The 15,476-nt window shown below is 57.7% G+C and overlaps 2 protein-coding genes across 2 annotated transcripts; one reads left to right on the forward strand and one right to left on the reverse strand.

Annotated features, from left to right (window-relative positions):
• Positions 1-662: 662 nt before the first annotated feature.
• On the forward strand, positions 663-6,744 carry BESB_062060 (DNA-directed RNA polymerase III POLR3C; the record flags this gene model as incomplete). Its single annotated transcript, XM_029364620.1, has 11 exons — positions 663-1,647; positions 2,234-2,601; positions 2,849-2,942; positions 3,291-3,565; positions 3,828-4,020; positions 4,343-4,495; positions 4,858-4,927; positions 5,097-5,205; positions 5,551-5,640; positions 6,175-6,344; positions 6,624-6,744. The coding sequence occupies 11 exons, from the start codon at positions 663-665 to the stop codon at positions 6,742-6,744; spliced, it is 2,628 nt and encodes an 875-aa protein (XP_029219328.1).
• A 2,465-nt stretch (positions 6,745-9,209) lies between these two features.
• Positions 9,210-15,291, reverse strand: BESB_062070 (RNA recognition motif-containing protein; the record flags this gene model as incomplete). Its single annotated transcript, XM_029364621.1, has 9 exons — positions 9,210-9,835; positions 10,317-10,622; positions 11,267-11,407; positions 11,725-11,881; positions 12,356-12,454; positions 12,834-12,961; positions 13,527-13,720; positions 14,587-14,731; positions 15,180-15,291. The coding sequence occupies 9 exons, from the start codon at positions 15,289-15,291 to the stop codon at positions 9,210-9,212; spliced, it is 1,908 nt and encodes a 635-aa protein (XP_029219329.1).
• Positions 15,292-15,476: the final 185 nt, after the last annotated feature.

Below are 15,476 nucleotides of genomic sequence, written 5' to 3' on the forward strand. Positions count from 1 at the left end.
TACCTCTGCGCGTGAGTATCGTCTCTTCTGCACTCGGTGTAGCGGGCAACTGACCTGCTCTCTGGCTCTCGACATCGTATCGTCTTTTCGCTGTGTTTGTTTTCGTTCCAGCCTACCTTCGTTGTCCGCCAGCAGAGACTTCAGCCTGCTGCATTCATTTTTCGACTGTATGTCTCCGCTTTCGTCTTCTGTGGGCGCTGGGACACCTTTCTCTGCCAGTTTGTCCGCGGGTTTTTTTTGCGCATTTGTTCGTTGAGTCTCTGCTACTCCCTTGGTGTTAGCGGATATTGCCCCTGTCTCCCCTCTTGCTCCCGGCAGGGCATGTCGTTTGCTCCTTCACCGGGTTGTTTGTCGCTGCTGCTCTCTCGGTTCGGCTCCGGTCCGTGATAAATCCGAGGCTGTTTGAAGCCCCCAGAGCACCCTGTCTCTGCGTGTCCGTGGCGGGGAGTTCGTGAGGAGAAGATGAGGAAGACGAGGGGGACACGCCAGCGACAGAGGCTCGTCCGACTCCTGGCGAGGACCTCCGCGCTTCCCCGGTCTGCTCTCGTTCTCTAGGCGCTTCTCTGAGGCTTTTTCGCGGTTTTTTCGCGTTTCTCTCAGCTCCTGCGGAGCTTTCTCTTGTTGTCTAGTCTGTATCTGGTTGTCGTTCCTCGTTCGCCTCAATGTTTCGCTACGAAGTTCAATTTGCGTGCCTTCTTCTGGAGGATGCCTTCGGGCCCGTCGTGGCCAAATGCGCGCGGCTGCTGCTCTTGCACGGCTCGCTGACAGTCCTCGAGCTGCGGGATTTGTTTGTCGCCTCTTGGTCCTGCACAGACTCGCACCAGTCTCTCTCCTCGTCTTCGCGCAACTCGGGGTCTCTCTTCCCGTCCAGCGCCGCGGTCCACGGGCGCAGAGCGAGCCACTCAGGGAACCAAGATGCCTATCCACTTGTTCGCAACGCCCTCCTCGTGCTGCTTCAACACAACCTGCTCACGGTGACGCCCATCGAGACGCATGCAGTTGGCGCCCACAGGGCCTCGCCGCAGGCTGCTGGGGCTTCCGCAGACGCAGGTGGCGGCGCGAAATCTAGCCAGAGACACTCCAGTTTCTCTGCGGGCTCCACGTCTGGCGCGGGGCCGCAGAAGTCGCAGACGGCTCCCAGCGGGGGCAAAGGCCCTGAGGAGCCTGGAAAGGGCGCCGCCAGGTCGACTGCAAAGCCGCGGCAAAGTGGCGAGAACGGCTCCGATTCGCCTTGTCTCTTCGCGCCCGACGAGGGCCTGGAGCCCGACGAGGGCCTGGAGCCGGACGCGGCCGGGGAGGAAAAGCGGAACGGCGCGGGGACAGACTCCGCCGTCCCCAACGGGGCGACCGCCTCAGGCGCGCAGGACGGCTCAAAGAACGGAGAGAAAAGCTCAGCGAAGGCGGGCAGCGGATCGTACTCGGAGAAAGGCGGCGCTCGCCCAGACGCGCCGCAGCAGCAGCAGCCGCATGGACTGATTCGGTATTCCCTCATGCTCGACGAGGTGCTTGTCAGGCTGCGCTACCCGCACTTCGCGATCCATGTCCAGAAGACCTGCGGGTTCGAGTGCAGAGTTATCCTCCTCCAAGTGATGCGCGCCGGGCGACAGTGCATCCAAGAGGCCGTGCGCAGCGCCCTAGAGGATCCCTGTAAGTCTAGCAGTCCCCCAGTGTTGAGGGCTTAGCTCATGTGCCGCGAGGGCTCACGATAACCTAAACGTTTTTCAAGCCTAGTAGGCTCTTCGCCTCGCTCCCCGTCTCTCCATTCGCGTGTGCCGCACCTTCACGAACCCTACGCGATATATGTTAGCAAAAAAACGCATCCACACACTGCGGGAGGCCCGCGCGCGGCGCAAGGCCGTTTGGTGCATTCGCCCCATCTTCCTTGTCGGGCTTTCTGCCCCCGCGTTTCGTGGCGCTGCGCCTCCTGGCTGAGGCTATGTCCTGGCTCACTCCTCGTTGAACTGAGCACGAATGCGTCCACACCGTGCTGTGCGGGCACTCTGTCTCAGCCGGCCGCCGACGCGGAGCCCAGTGACGAGTCCCTGATTCCACTTCTCAGTCAGACCGGCGTGAATGGGCTGGAGGCGTTTTCAGTTTGGGAGTTTCGCGCGCCGCTCGTTCCTGCTCGGAATTATGTTTTGTTTTTTCGAGGTCTATCCGTCGCCAGGCGCGACGTGGTGCCTGTCTGATCTGGAAAGCCTTCCGGCGGGGCTGGCGGTGTGTGTGGTTACAGACACGCACTTTGACGTCTCGGCGGCATCCGGCGGGGACCCTAAACCCTCTGGCGGGGCGAGCGAGGGCGCGAAGGGCGGCGCCAGGAGTTCGGCCGCCGGCGGCGAGACGGAGACAGGGCCTGGAGCCCTGACGGACCTGTCTCTGCGCCAGGCCTTCCTGCGCCTGATTTCGTCCTCGATTCTGATCCAGGCCGAGCCGCCCCTGCAGGCGGCGAGTGGGGGACAAGACGACGAAGGCGAGCCGGGAGACGGGCGGTCGGTAGGCGCCGGAAGCGGCAAGACGCCAGCAGGACGGAAGCGGGCGAAGTCGGCTGCGGGGGGACGCGTCGCGAAGCAACAGAAGACCGAGCGCGGAGACCGCGGCTCTGTAAGCAGACAGGGACGGGCAGCGGGTGGGAGACGCGCCGACCAGCGGCGGATTGATGTCTTCCGCTCGATGCGAGGGGATCGAAGCATTTCCGCAGCTGAAAGGGAAAGACAGAAGGAGGCCTGCCGCCCCCAGGGCGCGTCGAGGGATACGCTGGCTGTCCTTGGTTCTGTTTGCATCGGGGGATTCTGATGCTGAGGAAGCCGTTTGAAATGCACATGCAGTGCGGTCGTTGCTTCTCATGCAGACTGGCCTGATGGCTGGAAACGGAGACGAAGACGGAATGGGGGAGCAAGCGAGTGCCCTCGGAGTGCCGGCGTATCTTCTCAACCTCCTTGCGGGTAGGGACAGGCAGCAAGAAACGCATCACGCGCGGTCGCGAAGCTCTGCGGGAGCTGCTTGGCAGGTTGCGACAGTGTTCTCCTCTGACTGAAGTGACGAAGGCTGAAGCTCTTGCTTCCTCTGGTGGCGCAGCGGAGTTGCTGCCTGTCCCCTTTCTAGTCAGGCACGGGAGAGGTAAAATCTGGCTGCCCGCCGCCACTCTATCACCACCACTTACTTTTCCAGACTGTTTTGCTTCGTGCTCGGTGTCTGTTTCCTGTTTTTTCTTCTTGTTTGTCCTATTATACCCGCACCGACATACGCGATCTGCCTCCATCTTCTCTGCTTGCCTCGTGCCTACTCCCCAGCTCAAGGTCAGCCGCCGTCGGCTGCAGCGCCGCTTGGCGTCTCCCTCGACGACGAGGAATCGCCGGCGCCAGGCGAGGCCGACTCCTTGTTTCCGTTTGGGGCGCGAGCGGGAGGGACGCGGCGCATTGGAGGCGGCAGCTCTCTTCAGGCGCAGCAGCGGCTTCACGCGAAGCAGCAGAAGCAGGTGGAGACGCAGCTGCTGGAGAGGCTGGAGGAGCAGCGAGTCCCCTTCCGGGTCAACACTCAGCTTCTCACTCTGGAGCTGTGCAAGCAGGTGAGAAAACAACTGAAGGGAGAGTAACTGCGTTCCTTTCAGCGCGCATGCCCCATGGAAGCGTTCAACACAGCGGTGCGCGGGAGGACGTGAATCAGTGCGCAACTAGCTTCTGAACAACGACCAAACTGTCCCTTCTGGTGTCTCGTGGTGCCTGCGGACGAGGGGTGCGACTAAGTCAGGCGTCAAGAACTCTTTCCAGGTGAAGGCGCTTCCTGCGATGCAGCGTGGGATGCTCGCTGTGCGGTGTGCGCGGACGCAGGTTGTGGAGAGTTTCATTCTGGCGCGAGTCGGAGAAAACCGCCTCGCGAGGGCGACTGTCCGCGCCCTACTCGACGGGGGCGTGGAGCTTCTCCACGGTCAACAGGGCGCGGGAAGGAGACAGCAGAGCCAAGCGCTCCAGGCGGAGCAAGAAGCGACGCAGCAGGGCAAAGCGCGACTCAGTCTAGTCTGCAGTAAGTGTAGGCTCGCCAGGTCTAATCTGCTTCAAGGCAGGGAGCTTGTCTGCCTTGGCATTCCTTTTCTCGTGTTCCTTTTGTGGAGAGCAGAAGCGTCTCGTCCCTGAAGTCGGGTGGAGGACGATCGCGTCCGCCGCGCTGGGAGAACGCGAATTTCCATTGCCACTCACCGCCCGCGCCACGCGCCTCCGTTTCGCTTCGCTGCCTGTGTGGTAGCGGCCGCACTGCGGCTCGCGAGGGCAGTCGACGCGCATTCTGGTGTGTCGGTGCCTTGGGCGTTGCACATGTGCGTCGTTGTCTGTGCGGCGTTCGAGATCAGAGTGGATCAAGTTCGACGCCGTAGAACAGGCCGTGCAGGCCAACTTGGAGAAGATCGGCGTCAACAAGCAGGCGATGCAACGGGCGCAGCTGATTCGGCTCCTGGAGGCGCTTGCCAAGCACCCAGACCGTTTTTTCCAAGCTGCTGTTCACGGTATGCAGCCCATTCGTTGCACGCTATCTTCCTCCGGAGCCCCCCACGCCAGCCTCTGCCTATCGCCTGAATCTTACTGTGAAGTGTCCTGGTCGGGGTTTCTGGCGCACGAGCGAAAAGAGCGAGAGGCAGGCTGACAGAATGAACCGTGCTGCATCGTGCCTCGAACAGGACAGAACGTCGCGGTGCATGCAACGTTCTCTCCGCGTCCCCTCCGTTCTTTGAGTGGTCACAGTCATGTCGTTGATAGCTTTCCGGTCCGTTTCTGCTTCTCCCTCCTTGTCTATGAGGCCTTCGTTGTCGCGGGAGCCAGGGTGTCCCCGATTCTCGTTGCCTCGCGTGATTGCGATGTCCCCCTGCAGACGGCCAATCGATGTATAAACTCAACTGGGACGAGCTGCGCGCCGTCCTCCGGCGGAGGCTGATCTTCGAGTGAGCCGGGGACGCCCTGCAGTGAGAAAGAGGGCTGAGAGGCGCTCAGGCGGAGGTGACAAGTAGCTGAACGAGACCATGTCTCATCGCACTGCGCATGTGGCAGGCTGTCTGCGTGCTTCCTAAACCGATACACAGCTTGCGTTTGATTCTCTGCTCCTTCCTGCAGCGCAGTCGTCGCTCGGTGCGGCGAGAAGGCCGGGCGAGTTTGGAGCCTCATGGCCTGCAAGCACCCCTTCATGGTGGAGCGATCTTCGCCCTACTGGGACGATCAGACGGTGAGATGATATATATAGCTGCAAGCGGATGGTATTTGTTGTTCTGTATCTCGGTCTTCTCGTGAACGGTCTCTTCTTGATTCTCTAGGAGTGGTAGTGTCAGTTCAGACAAGCAGAACAGGCGCTCGCGTACGCACGGCATGCCGTAGTTTCCTAGTTAGCCGCACTGGTAGTGCGCGCTGCGTTGACTGAAGAAAACCGTGTTTGAGGCCATATATATATATATATATATATATACGAATATTGTAAGTGTGCGCCGGCAGCACTGAATGCGACGCGGCTATGCGTAGGCCTTCTGCAGAGGACGTGACTCCCGATATTCTAATTCCACTCTTTCTCTTTCAGGTGGCGGACATGGCCCTGTTGCCTCCCCAAGGCGCGCGCAGGATCTTTTACCTCCTTGCAAGAGAAGGTTTCGCTCGCTTTCATGAGAGCGTAAGCGCGTTTTCGGCCTCCGAGAGTCCGCTGTGTCCCTAAACGCGTTTTTGTAAATACTTTTTCAAAACTTGCGACTGTGTAGTGCACGAGTGCCTTGTATTCACGGGAGTTCGATTGACAGGTAACGGCTACCGTGTAAAGACCCGCGATATCGACCCAGGCAGGTGCTGGCAAGTCTCGCGGATCTCGGCGTCGGCGCGACCTTGTCTTCGAGAATAGCGTGCTCGCCGCCCGTGTCGTTTTCACCTTCCCCCTAATGACAAAGTCGACTGTGGAACTATATATATATATATATATATATATATATATGGTTTGGCTGTGCACTGTGTATTTGCATCTGCACGTCTCAGACTATTCTATGCAGTGGACCGTAACACACGCGTGAATCTCAGCAAGGTGCGAGCGTGGGAGGCATCCCATCATACAGCCGATTGCTGGGTCGCGTGCGTGTGACTGAGGGGCCTCCCCTCCGGTTCTCCTGAATGTGGAGTTGCGTGTTCTCGTTGTCTCGTCGTTCCCGCGTCTCCGCAGGATCGCTTGAGCGCCAGCGCGACGCCTCTCAGTAACAAGCATGCACTCGTCGTGACGGCCAGCAACGACACATCGGCCCTGCAAGTCCTGCAGAATTTCTACCATATTGCCTTGAATCTTCTGGAGCGAAAGCAGGTGGAAGCTGCGCGTCTGCTTCAGCTTCAAACCCGGTGAGGCGCGGAGAGGTTCTTGGATTTTCACGGCGGTGATATGTCTTCCGCATAGAGACTTCGTTGTCCACATGCATGCTAGCTGGCGTACCAGCAAACATGCAGACTCCGTGGTACTGAGACATATTTGGTGCGGGCGCCTTGTAGTCCGCGGTGACCCCTTGCGTTCGCGTGTGCGCGGACGGAGAGGGCGCAGTCATGCGCGTATTTCGACTTACGAACAGCTTTTTTCTGCGAGTTAATGACTCTTCGAGTGTGTGTCCCTGTCTGTTCCTGCAGAGCTCAGTCTCTCTCTCCCGAAGAAGTTCTCCAGCTGCGGAAGCGCGAGGCCGCAGAGGACATTCTCGAGGCTCACTTGCTAGCCATGTCAGAACCCTTGATGATCCTGCGCGACCTCTGAAAGCGAAGATGCACGAGTTCCTGTCTTTCCTTTCTGCCGCTCCTCTGTACCCGTGCTTCCATTTGGTGCGTGAGGGTGGTGTGCCGGCGATTTCATTCTCTGCAGCACCCAGTAAACAGGATTTTGTTTTTTCAAACTTGTCTCCAGTGCTTGTTCGCCCATTGTTGCTGCGCTTCTCGAGCTTCGCGTCGGCGTCTAGCCAGCTTGCCACCGGGCTCATCCTGCCCCGCCCGTTGAAGTCGTTCGGGCAGCCAGCGGCGGGGTTCGCTGGAGGATGGTGTAAACAGCGCCAGCCTACATCTCGCAGATGGGCTGCCACGGGGGGGAGCGGGTGCCGCATTCTTGGTTTCGCACGCAGTTTCTGTAGGTGTTAGTGTGAAACATGTGTGAATACATATATATATATATATATGAATCGCGTGTCCAAGAGGTGGGAGCCCTGGTGCGTGTCTGCTGTCTCGCTTGCGGTGGCATACGCTAGAGTGGACAGAGCGTCTTGTCGATGTCGAGTTCGACTCAATTGGGTCTCTCGTCTCTCTCGCAAGATTTGACGACCCGATGGTTAGAAGGCGGCGACTCTCTTCTCTATGGGTCGAGTGCAGCTGCGTCGGCGAGCACACATTTCGCATAACTTGGGATCTGGATGTGGAAGCAGGCGGTTGCAGGTCACCGGAGACTTCTGATATGGATATCGATTCGGTCAACGAATTCTGAACGTGTCACCATTTGGGTTTGCATCGCGCCAGTCGGGAGTCGTGGGCCTAGATACATAGATAGACAGTAGTATGTCTATAGACGTCGGCGACTAAATTTGCTGCCACACCCATTTTGTCTTATATACTTTCGACCTGGTTCTAAGTCGACCGTGCGGGGTCTTACCTGGCGTGTGCAGTTCCCTGGCCTGGCTGGAGGTATAGGCGGCCGCCTCTGCAGGAAACGAACTACCGCTTATTGAAAATCGAACGCACAATACACTGTACCGGAAAAAATTTAACAAACAGGAATTATTTGCTTCACTAACGAAGCCACAGCGTAAGTTGCAGTGCATGCCACCGCGTCCGGACCGAGGTATACGTTTTATTCGGGTTCGATGAGGTTCTCTGACACCCGAAAAGTACTTCACCTCGCTTGCGCAAGCGTACCGTAAGACGTGACTGGTGTGTACGAAATGTTTCCTCAGCGGAGACGCTTAGAGAAGGAGTCGTTTCTGCACTTGGCTACAATTTTCACGTTCGAGGTGTACTCTCCGTAGTCGAATGCGCGGCTTTACTGGCTGGGACATGCATGCCTGCTATGCGGCGAGGTTCTACGAACTCTTGCGAGTTAGAAGCAAACGATTCCATTTCCCTGCGGCTGTGTTTCAGATGCCTAGGTGGCAGCAGAAGCTGCGCCGAATGAACATCGGTGATGCATAGTTCTGCAAGGAACGGTTCTCGACGGAAGGAAGGATGTCGCGTGTCTGGCGCTACAGAGGGGCGCTTTCGTCAGAAGTCTCTGAATCTCTTGTCACGACTGCCACGATCGACTGAAAGAAATCGTTCTCTAACGTGAAAGGGGTGAAATCTGCAGGGAAAACACGTGTGGATGTTCGCGTGTATGGAACTATTGCTCCAGTCCGGATTGGGTTAGTTCGGAAACTGCTGCAAAAGGCAATTGGCTCACTGGCGAAAGCACGCACACGCATGCTCGAACCAACACGAAATCCGGCGGAAAAAAACACAAGCTTTTCAACCTTGAATCAGTCCACCGCGTACTCCATGTTATTACCCTCGATCTCTCTCCCGCTGTATACATTTAGACGAGTGGAAAGCTGTGTGTATGCACACAAAAAGGTATATACACACACTCAGACAGATTTACGCATATTCTCACGCAAAATTGACGTTTGGAACGGTCGACGATTCGCGGTTCCACGGGCGTTTACCAACGCGTTGTTTCTACATGTCTCCTAGGAGTAGTGCTCCTCCTCTTCTCCTCTCGAGGGGGGGTGTCTCTCTCGCTGGTGTAGGCGACGGGCCGGAAGACGGGGCTGCGTGACTAACAGGCGTTCAGCACAGACAACGGCGAGGCCAGCTACACACTCTTCGCACGTCCCCAGACGGAGAGCCAAGAAAGCCTAGACAGCCACCATAAGCGATCAGCGATTCTGGAGCCGAAGAAGAGGACAGGAACGATTTTGGAGCCGAGTCGTTCCCGTCCTCTTCTTCGTTGCTTATCTCTTGCCGGCTCCTTTGTTTCGGAGCATATTCTGGCTTCCTCGCATGTCCTTCCACAAGCCACGCCATTTCCGAGTAGTCTGCGTCTTCGATGTATCGCCCGTTCGTCGCTTCTGTGCTTCTTGGCCTTTCCTTTCTTCGTCGCAGTGAGGGATCTCGTCGCGGTTGTGCACTCCTTTCCTCCTTGCTCGTCGCGTTGCTCGCTTCTCGTCCCGCACGCCACTTGAGTGGCCTTTTTTCTCGCACCTGCTATCCTCTCATCGGTGGGCGATGCGGCTGCTGCGCTCCCCCAGGCATCATCCCAGGCCCACCCGGAGGCATGGGCCCACGGCCCATGAGACCGCCCATGGGCGGCGGACCCATGTTGGGCGGCGTGGTCCCCGGAGGTGCACCCATGAGGGGCCCGCCATGAGGAGGTCCCATCGGAGGTCGCATATTCGGCATGGGGCTGAAGCCGGGGGCGCGGCCGCCGGGGAGGCCCCCTGGACGCTGAGGTCCCGCCCCAGGAGCTCCTGGAGACAGGATAAGTGGCGGGGGAGGCGGGAGAAGATCTGACCGCATGGAGGAGGCGACGCCTCCCGGAGGAGCGAGTCCAGCGCCCGGTGAGGGTCTGGGGCCCCCTGGGCCACATGGGCCTGCTCCAGCGCCCGGAGCCCCGGAAAACAGATCCGACCCCGACGGCGACGCGGGCCCGGGGGGGCCCATGGGCCCGCCCGGTGCGGGTCGCAGTGGCGAGACCGCTGGGGGGCCCTGCGTGCGGGCAGGCGGCACTTGCCCAGGAGACGCCGAAGAGCCTCCAGGGCCCGGCGGCCCCTGGGGGGACGAGCCATTTCCCACGTGGGTCATGTTCGGGAGTGGCGGGAAAGGTGGCATTCCTGTGAAAAGGCACACAAAGTTGAGAAAACGCCTACGTGACTCGAAATCACCCATGGAGAGCAGAGCACAACTACAACGCTCCTCGCCAAGTCAACGCCGCACTCCGTACCCTCCACGACCTTAGAAAACATCGTAAAGAACAGTGGCGAGGAAAGTTACATAGCGCACAGACCGGCGGACGCCTCACCGCCAGGGATCGCGCACAGCTTCACTGTGTACTACATAGGAAAACACGATTCACACCTAATCCAATCCTGCCACACAGGTTTGCGTTCCAACTGTTCCGCATCCGCCGCGTGATATTCTGAAAGCGTCTTCGCTTTTCGCGGACACAATCGTAGGGAGCCAAGCGCTATAAAGGCAATCAAAGAATGCGCCTGGGAGAGGGACAACGTCTAAAAGACAGGGTGCCCATTTCCATGGGGTGCTTAACGCGCTGCATGACGGCGAGATCCCGCTCCCTCTCGCTTGTTGCCTTACCGGGTCTGGGCATGAAGAGCAGAGGCGGAGGAGGAAGACCCATGGGCAGGTTCGGCAAGCCGCCAGCCATGTTGGGCGGGAGCGGAAGGGGCGGCAAGTCGCCCACTCTCCCTCCAGCTCCTGAGACACCTCCTGCGGCGCCGCCAGCCCCAGCACCCCCCTGGACTCCTGGGCCTGTCCCCCCCTGGTTGGAGCCAAAGGAGGGCGTCTGGAACCCGCCAGGGCCTCCAGGGGGTCCCCGAGGGGGAAGACCGCCGAGCATAGGAGGTGGAGGGATACCGGGCAGACCTGCACCACCCATGAGGCCTGAACGAGTGGAAAACCGAAAACAAACAACTACTTTGGTCGCAGAAGGCGCGGCGAGAAACAACTCCGAGATGCAGCTTCTGCTCTCCTGCCGTCCGCTGCTCAGATGTAAGCGGAAAGCGACGAGCTTTCCGCTTATATTATAGAATCATCCACAGTGACACACACAGAAAGGCGTGCGGTTGTTAGGGTTAGCGTCGCCCCAACGCTCAGGGCTTTGAAAACGTGGCATGGCACCCGATCCAGAGGACGTGAGAGGGCTGCCTGAATCGCTAAAACATTCGCAGTGTTGATCACACCAGGAAAACCTGGATTGCCGTCAGCCTTATGCATGCGTTTTTTCTCTCCAGCAGCAAGCAAGCGGTCGCAGACGTGATATGGTACAGCCTTTGCAGGCCTGCGCCACCGGTAGACGCGCGGAGCCTGCGGTCCGGAGTACATCGCCGCGCACGAAATGCCGTCCAGCTCTTTGAAACACGAACCACACGACGGGAGTGTGTAACGACATGCAGGGCAGGCGGTTCATGTGTTGCGATGGAGTTGAACGGACAACCAAGGCACATATATGTTCATTCGCATAACATACATACACAGTCAGACCATACACACATGTTCCGTAAAAGGCGTATACCGGCGGAGCGTACCTGAGCCTTGGCCCTGCGGGCCGCCCTGCATCAGAGGACTCGGCACAGGCTTGATGGCGCCCGTGGCAGGCGCATTCGGGTTCGTGATCTGGGGCCGGCTGGCGGCCAGAAGACGCTCGGCTGCCGAGCCGTGGCGCTCGCCTGAAAGGACACCGAGGGAAAACAGCCGCGCGAAAAAACTAACCGAATAGTCGGCAAGGAAGGGGCACTCCTGCGCAGGATGGTGCATACTTTTGCGAGCCAGTCGAGCGCACATCGAATACTAAAGTATTACAAAGCGGCCCTCCCCACCCCACCCCCTCCACCTACCCCTCCCCCCCACACACACAGAGGAAAAGAACGCGATACGCATGCAATTCATGCGCAGAAGTTTCGTATGGATGCATGTTGGTGGCCTGCGAAGCTCGCGCTGCGTGGAAAGAGAAGCAAGCCAAGAGAGTCAGTTAGTTGGGCCTTACCCCTCGTATCCTTCTTATAGGCATAAGAGACATGAATGGGGCGATTGCAGATGAACTGGCCGTTCATGGCTGCCAGGGCTGCGTCCGAGGCTTCGAAGGTGTCGAAGGAGACGAAGCCAAAGCCGCGCGAGATGCCGGTCTCAGGATCTCGCATAATCTGAAAAAAAAGAAGCAGAAGAAGCAAACATGCCAGGCATCTCACGAACGGCGACGCCACACCACCACGCGCGTCCGCGGCTCAGGGCCGCTGAAGGCCGCCTCCTCTCAGTAGCAACTGGACCGCCAGGGGGCAACACAGGTGTGCGCTTCGTCTTTCACGCCTCAAACGGATTCGACAACTTGCCGCGACTCCGCCCATTCATGGAACAGGAGCCCCGTCGTGGCTACCAGTCTACCAGCCCTCGCCTCGGGGATCCCCCCCCTTCTCCCCACCCCACCCCCCCCACCCCAGCCGTCTTCTCAGGTACTCATTTTCACCTCGTAAACCATAGCTTTCCGCAAGTCTTTCAAGCTGGGTATCGGGGGTCAGAGAAGAGAGGGAAAGGCGCAGAACGCACTCTGCGGTGATACAGCCAAAGCGAGGGCAACGGAAATAGGGCGGCTCGTCAGTCCGCTTGGTTTGGCTCGTTACCTTAGTCGACGTGATGTTTCCGAACGATGAGAAAGTGTCGTAAATCGTCTTCTCATCCACATCAGGATCGAGATTGCCCAAGAAAATGTTCGCACCGATCTAAAACACAAAACCGCACGACAGGGCGCTCGAAATCTGCAGCAGGCCCCGGGAATGCCCGCGAGGCTCATCGCAGCATGACGCATCCTTCTAGTCCCTCAAAGAAACGCAGTTTCAGTCCCCACTTCGAGACATGCTAACGCAACCAGAGAATGCGTCACTTCGTCTCTTCTTCTCCTGAAACGGGAAAGAGATGTCTCCGTATAATGATTCGCCCCGCGACGACTCTCGACCGCACATGGAGGCGACGAATACCCAGGCCCTGGGAAGCGAGGACGCTATCTGCTTTAATGGCCTATCTCGATGGACATGCATAGCAGCTGCGTGCTCAATAGGCACGCTCCCGACGCATGTATGGTCGCCCATGCCGTGGACTTACATCGAAATTTCTTCGATCCTGCGCTGCTTTGTTTAGGCGCAGAGGCTTGCCATACAACTTGACCATGTTCATCAACTTCAGCGCATACTCAGCGTCAACCTCGTTCGTAAACTCCACGAAGCCATAGCCTGTAGACGCACAGCACAGAGCCGAGCGCGTTTGCAATTGAATAGGCTGTGTATATGCGCGGACCTGTGGAGCGCGCGCATCGACTGGGCCCTTGCAGCAGATCGCGCTTTGAGAAGTACAGAAACCAAATACCATAAATACGGAAGACATTGAGTCAGTTAAGCAGGAGAGACATCCGCCAAGTTCCCTCTCACCGACGAGATGACTGAGGACTCGTACAATGCGCCTGGAGGGGAGTATCATTGTAGCCTTCAACCTAGCTACAGTTTTCGAAACGTCCTTGCCTACGAATTCTCTAATGTTTGGTGCATCATAAAGTTCCCTATGCAAGATGCCGCAGAATGTGATTGCATCACATGAGGCTGGAGTTCAGAAATTAGGCCAACAAGGATGCCGCCGACATTTCCGTTGGGGGGCCCACTACAATCCAGGAGGCCGGGATCGCCGTGAAAAAAAGGGGGAAAACGTGAGTTCTTGTCTCCCTGGATGCCTTTTGCGACATCCCGACCAGAAGGACCGCTGGCAGATTGCCTCTGTGAGTTAGACGCTTTCGTCTGCTCCTACCTTGATGGTTTCCTGTCAGTTTATCCCGCGGAACTGAGACGGTCCGGACGGGTCCACACTGGACAAAAAGCTCCCAGAGCAGGTCGTCATCAACCTGTGAATCGAGGTTGCCGATGTAAAGCGTCGCATCTTGATTCCTTTCGTACACCTGGGCAATATCCGCCCCGCCGCCAAAGGAGCGAACCCCCCCCCGCCTGCTGTCAGCATCGTAGCGGATGAATCAAGAATTTCCCGCCCTCTCTTCAGGCCCAGGGTCGACTTCAGCGCTACTTAATTCCACCAACGAATTACTAAAAATAGGATTCGCTCACTCGTACAGCTCGCGCAGCCCCCAAGCGAATGGCGTACAAGACCCCTGGCTCAGCAATGCTATCTCCCAACGAGGCTCGCATCCAAACGATACAGAGCGCCAGACAACTGAGATGAGAAATGAACGTCGGAGACATCTAGACTTCGGCACATAGCCGACGCGAGTCTAAAGAAAGGCCTATAAGGCATGCAAAAACGCGAAAGGATTTAGTGCTGAAAACAGAACCGGAGAGGGTTGGTTGAGAAAGGCCTTCTTGTCTTTAAACCGGGGAGCACGGGTGTTGACTTCTCTTGATACGGACAGACAAGTACTAGCTTCGTTTCCCAAAGCTTTGAGACTGCGCAGAGCGGGAAACATCAGAAAGGTCACTCAACGTAGGAAACGCTAACGATCCACGTTACGGCATGGGACCTCATGACCACGGAGGTAGTAGCCGACGCGCGCTCACCGGGCGGAAGAAATCCCGTTGATCTCCGGCAGAGAACCAGCAAACGCTAGCACGAAACTCGTGAAACGAAGCCGAAAAGAGAAGGAAAAGGAAGAAGGTGAAAGATGACAAAGAGATTGAAGGTGGTGGGTTCTGACAAACTGCAAGGGTTGCATGCGCGCGCCAGACCTCGGGAGACCTGTTAAAAGAGAAGTACGACACCCCTTTCTCAGAGCAGAAGACGAAGGGAATTACATTCATTAGGTCCATATCCTCACGCCTTCCTATCGCTTTTTCCCGTTGGGTCAACCAGATGCGTTCACGACGATGCTGCAGGAGGCGCGAGCGTGGTTTTGTCGCTTCTGATTTGGGGGTAGGCGAGTCCCAGTGCCTTCGCCAGCGACCAGTCTTCCCACTGCATGCTCATGTGGCTTACGCACAAAAAAATGCTGAAGCGTCTTAAAAAGCCTGAGAAGCAAACACCACCTGTGGACACACACCATTTTCAAGGACAGGACACTAAAGGAAGTGCGCTGTGCGTCTGGAATGCTGTTTTCTCGCGTAAACATTTGCCGTGCACGTTACCGGCGCACAGGCAGTTCTGTCTTTCTTGCGCGACCGGATGGTGTGTAGGCTTGAGCCATTGCTTGGCAACGCCCCTGGCTAAGTTGCTTTCTGCGGACAGTTGTGCTTACTATCTCCTCAGCACATTCTACCAAGTAGCGGATGTTCAGCTAGAACGTACAGAGTACCTCGCATCTCAGCGTCGTGGCTGGCCGTCTGCCGAGGGTTACTAGTTGCTGCCCTCGCACGAATGTGGGCGGCGCGGCGAGAGCCAGTGGAACCGATGAAGCTGTCGTTTCATTTGGTAAGATGGCGTTGGCTGTGAACACACGAGGGCAATAGATGCACGTACAGTATGTGAGACGGGACACTTTGGGCGGCACAGTCACACTGCAGAAGCGTGCGTGCAGTGTGATGCTGCCGCCGGGCGCAAGGCGGCGGTATCCGGCAAGTAGCCTGCTCATGCTGCAGCACGCCCAACGAGAGGTTGATCTTGTAGTGATGAAGATAGCCTGGATTGGAGTAGACTCACTGGGATGAACAAGCGCCGCCCTCCAGTTCTGTTAGGTGCTGTCGCGAGTGGGGGATCCGTCAGCCCAAGGCACTCCAGCGAAGCCGTTGTAGAATCCGATTCCTGCGTCGCTGTGCT

This window comes from Besnoitia besnoiti, chromosome V (genome assembly GCF_002563875.1).
Source record: "Besnoitia besnoiti strain Bb-Ger1 chromosome V, whole genome shotgun sequence".
NCBI lineage: Eukaryota > Apicomplexa > Conoidasida > Eucoccidiorida > Sarcocystidae > Besnoitia > Besnoitia besnoiti.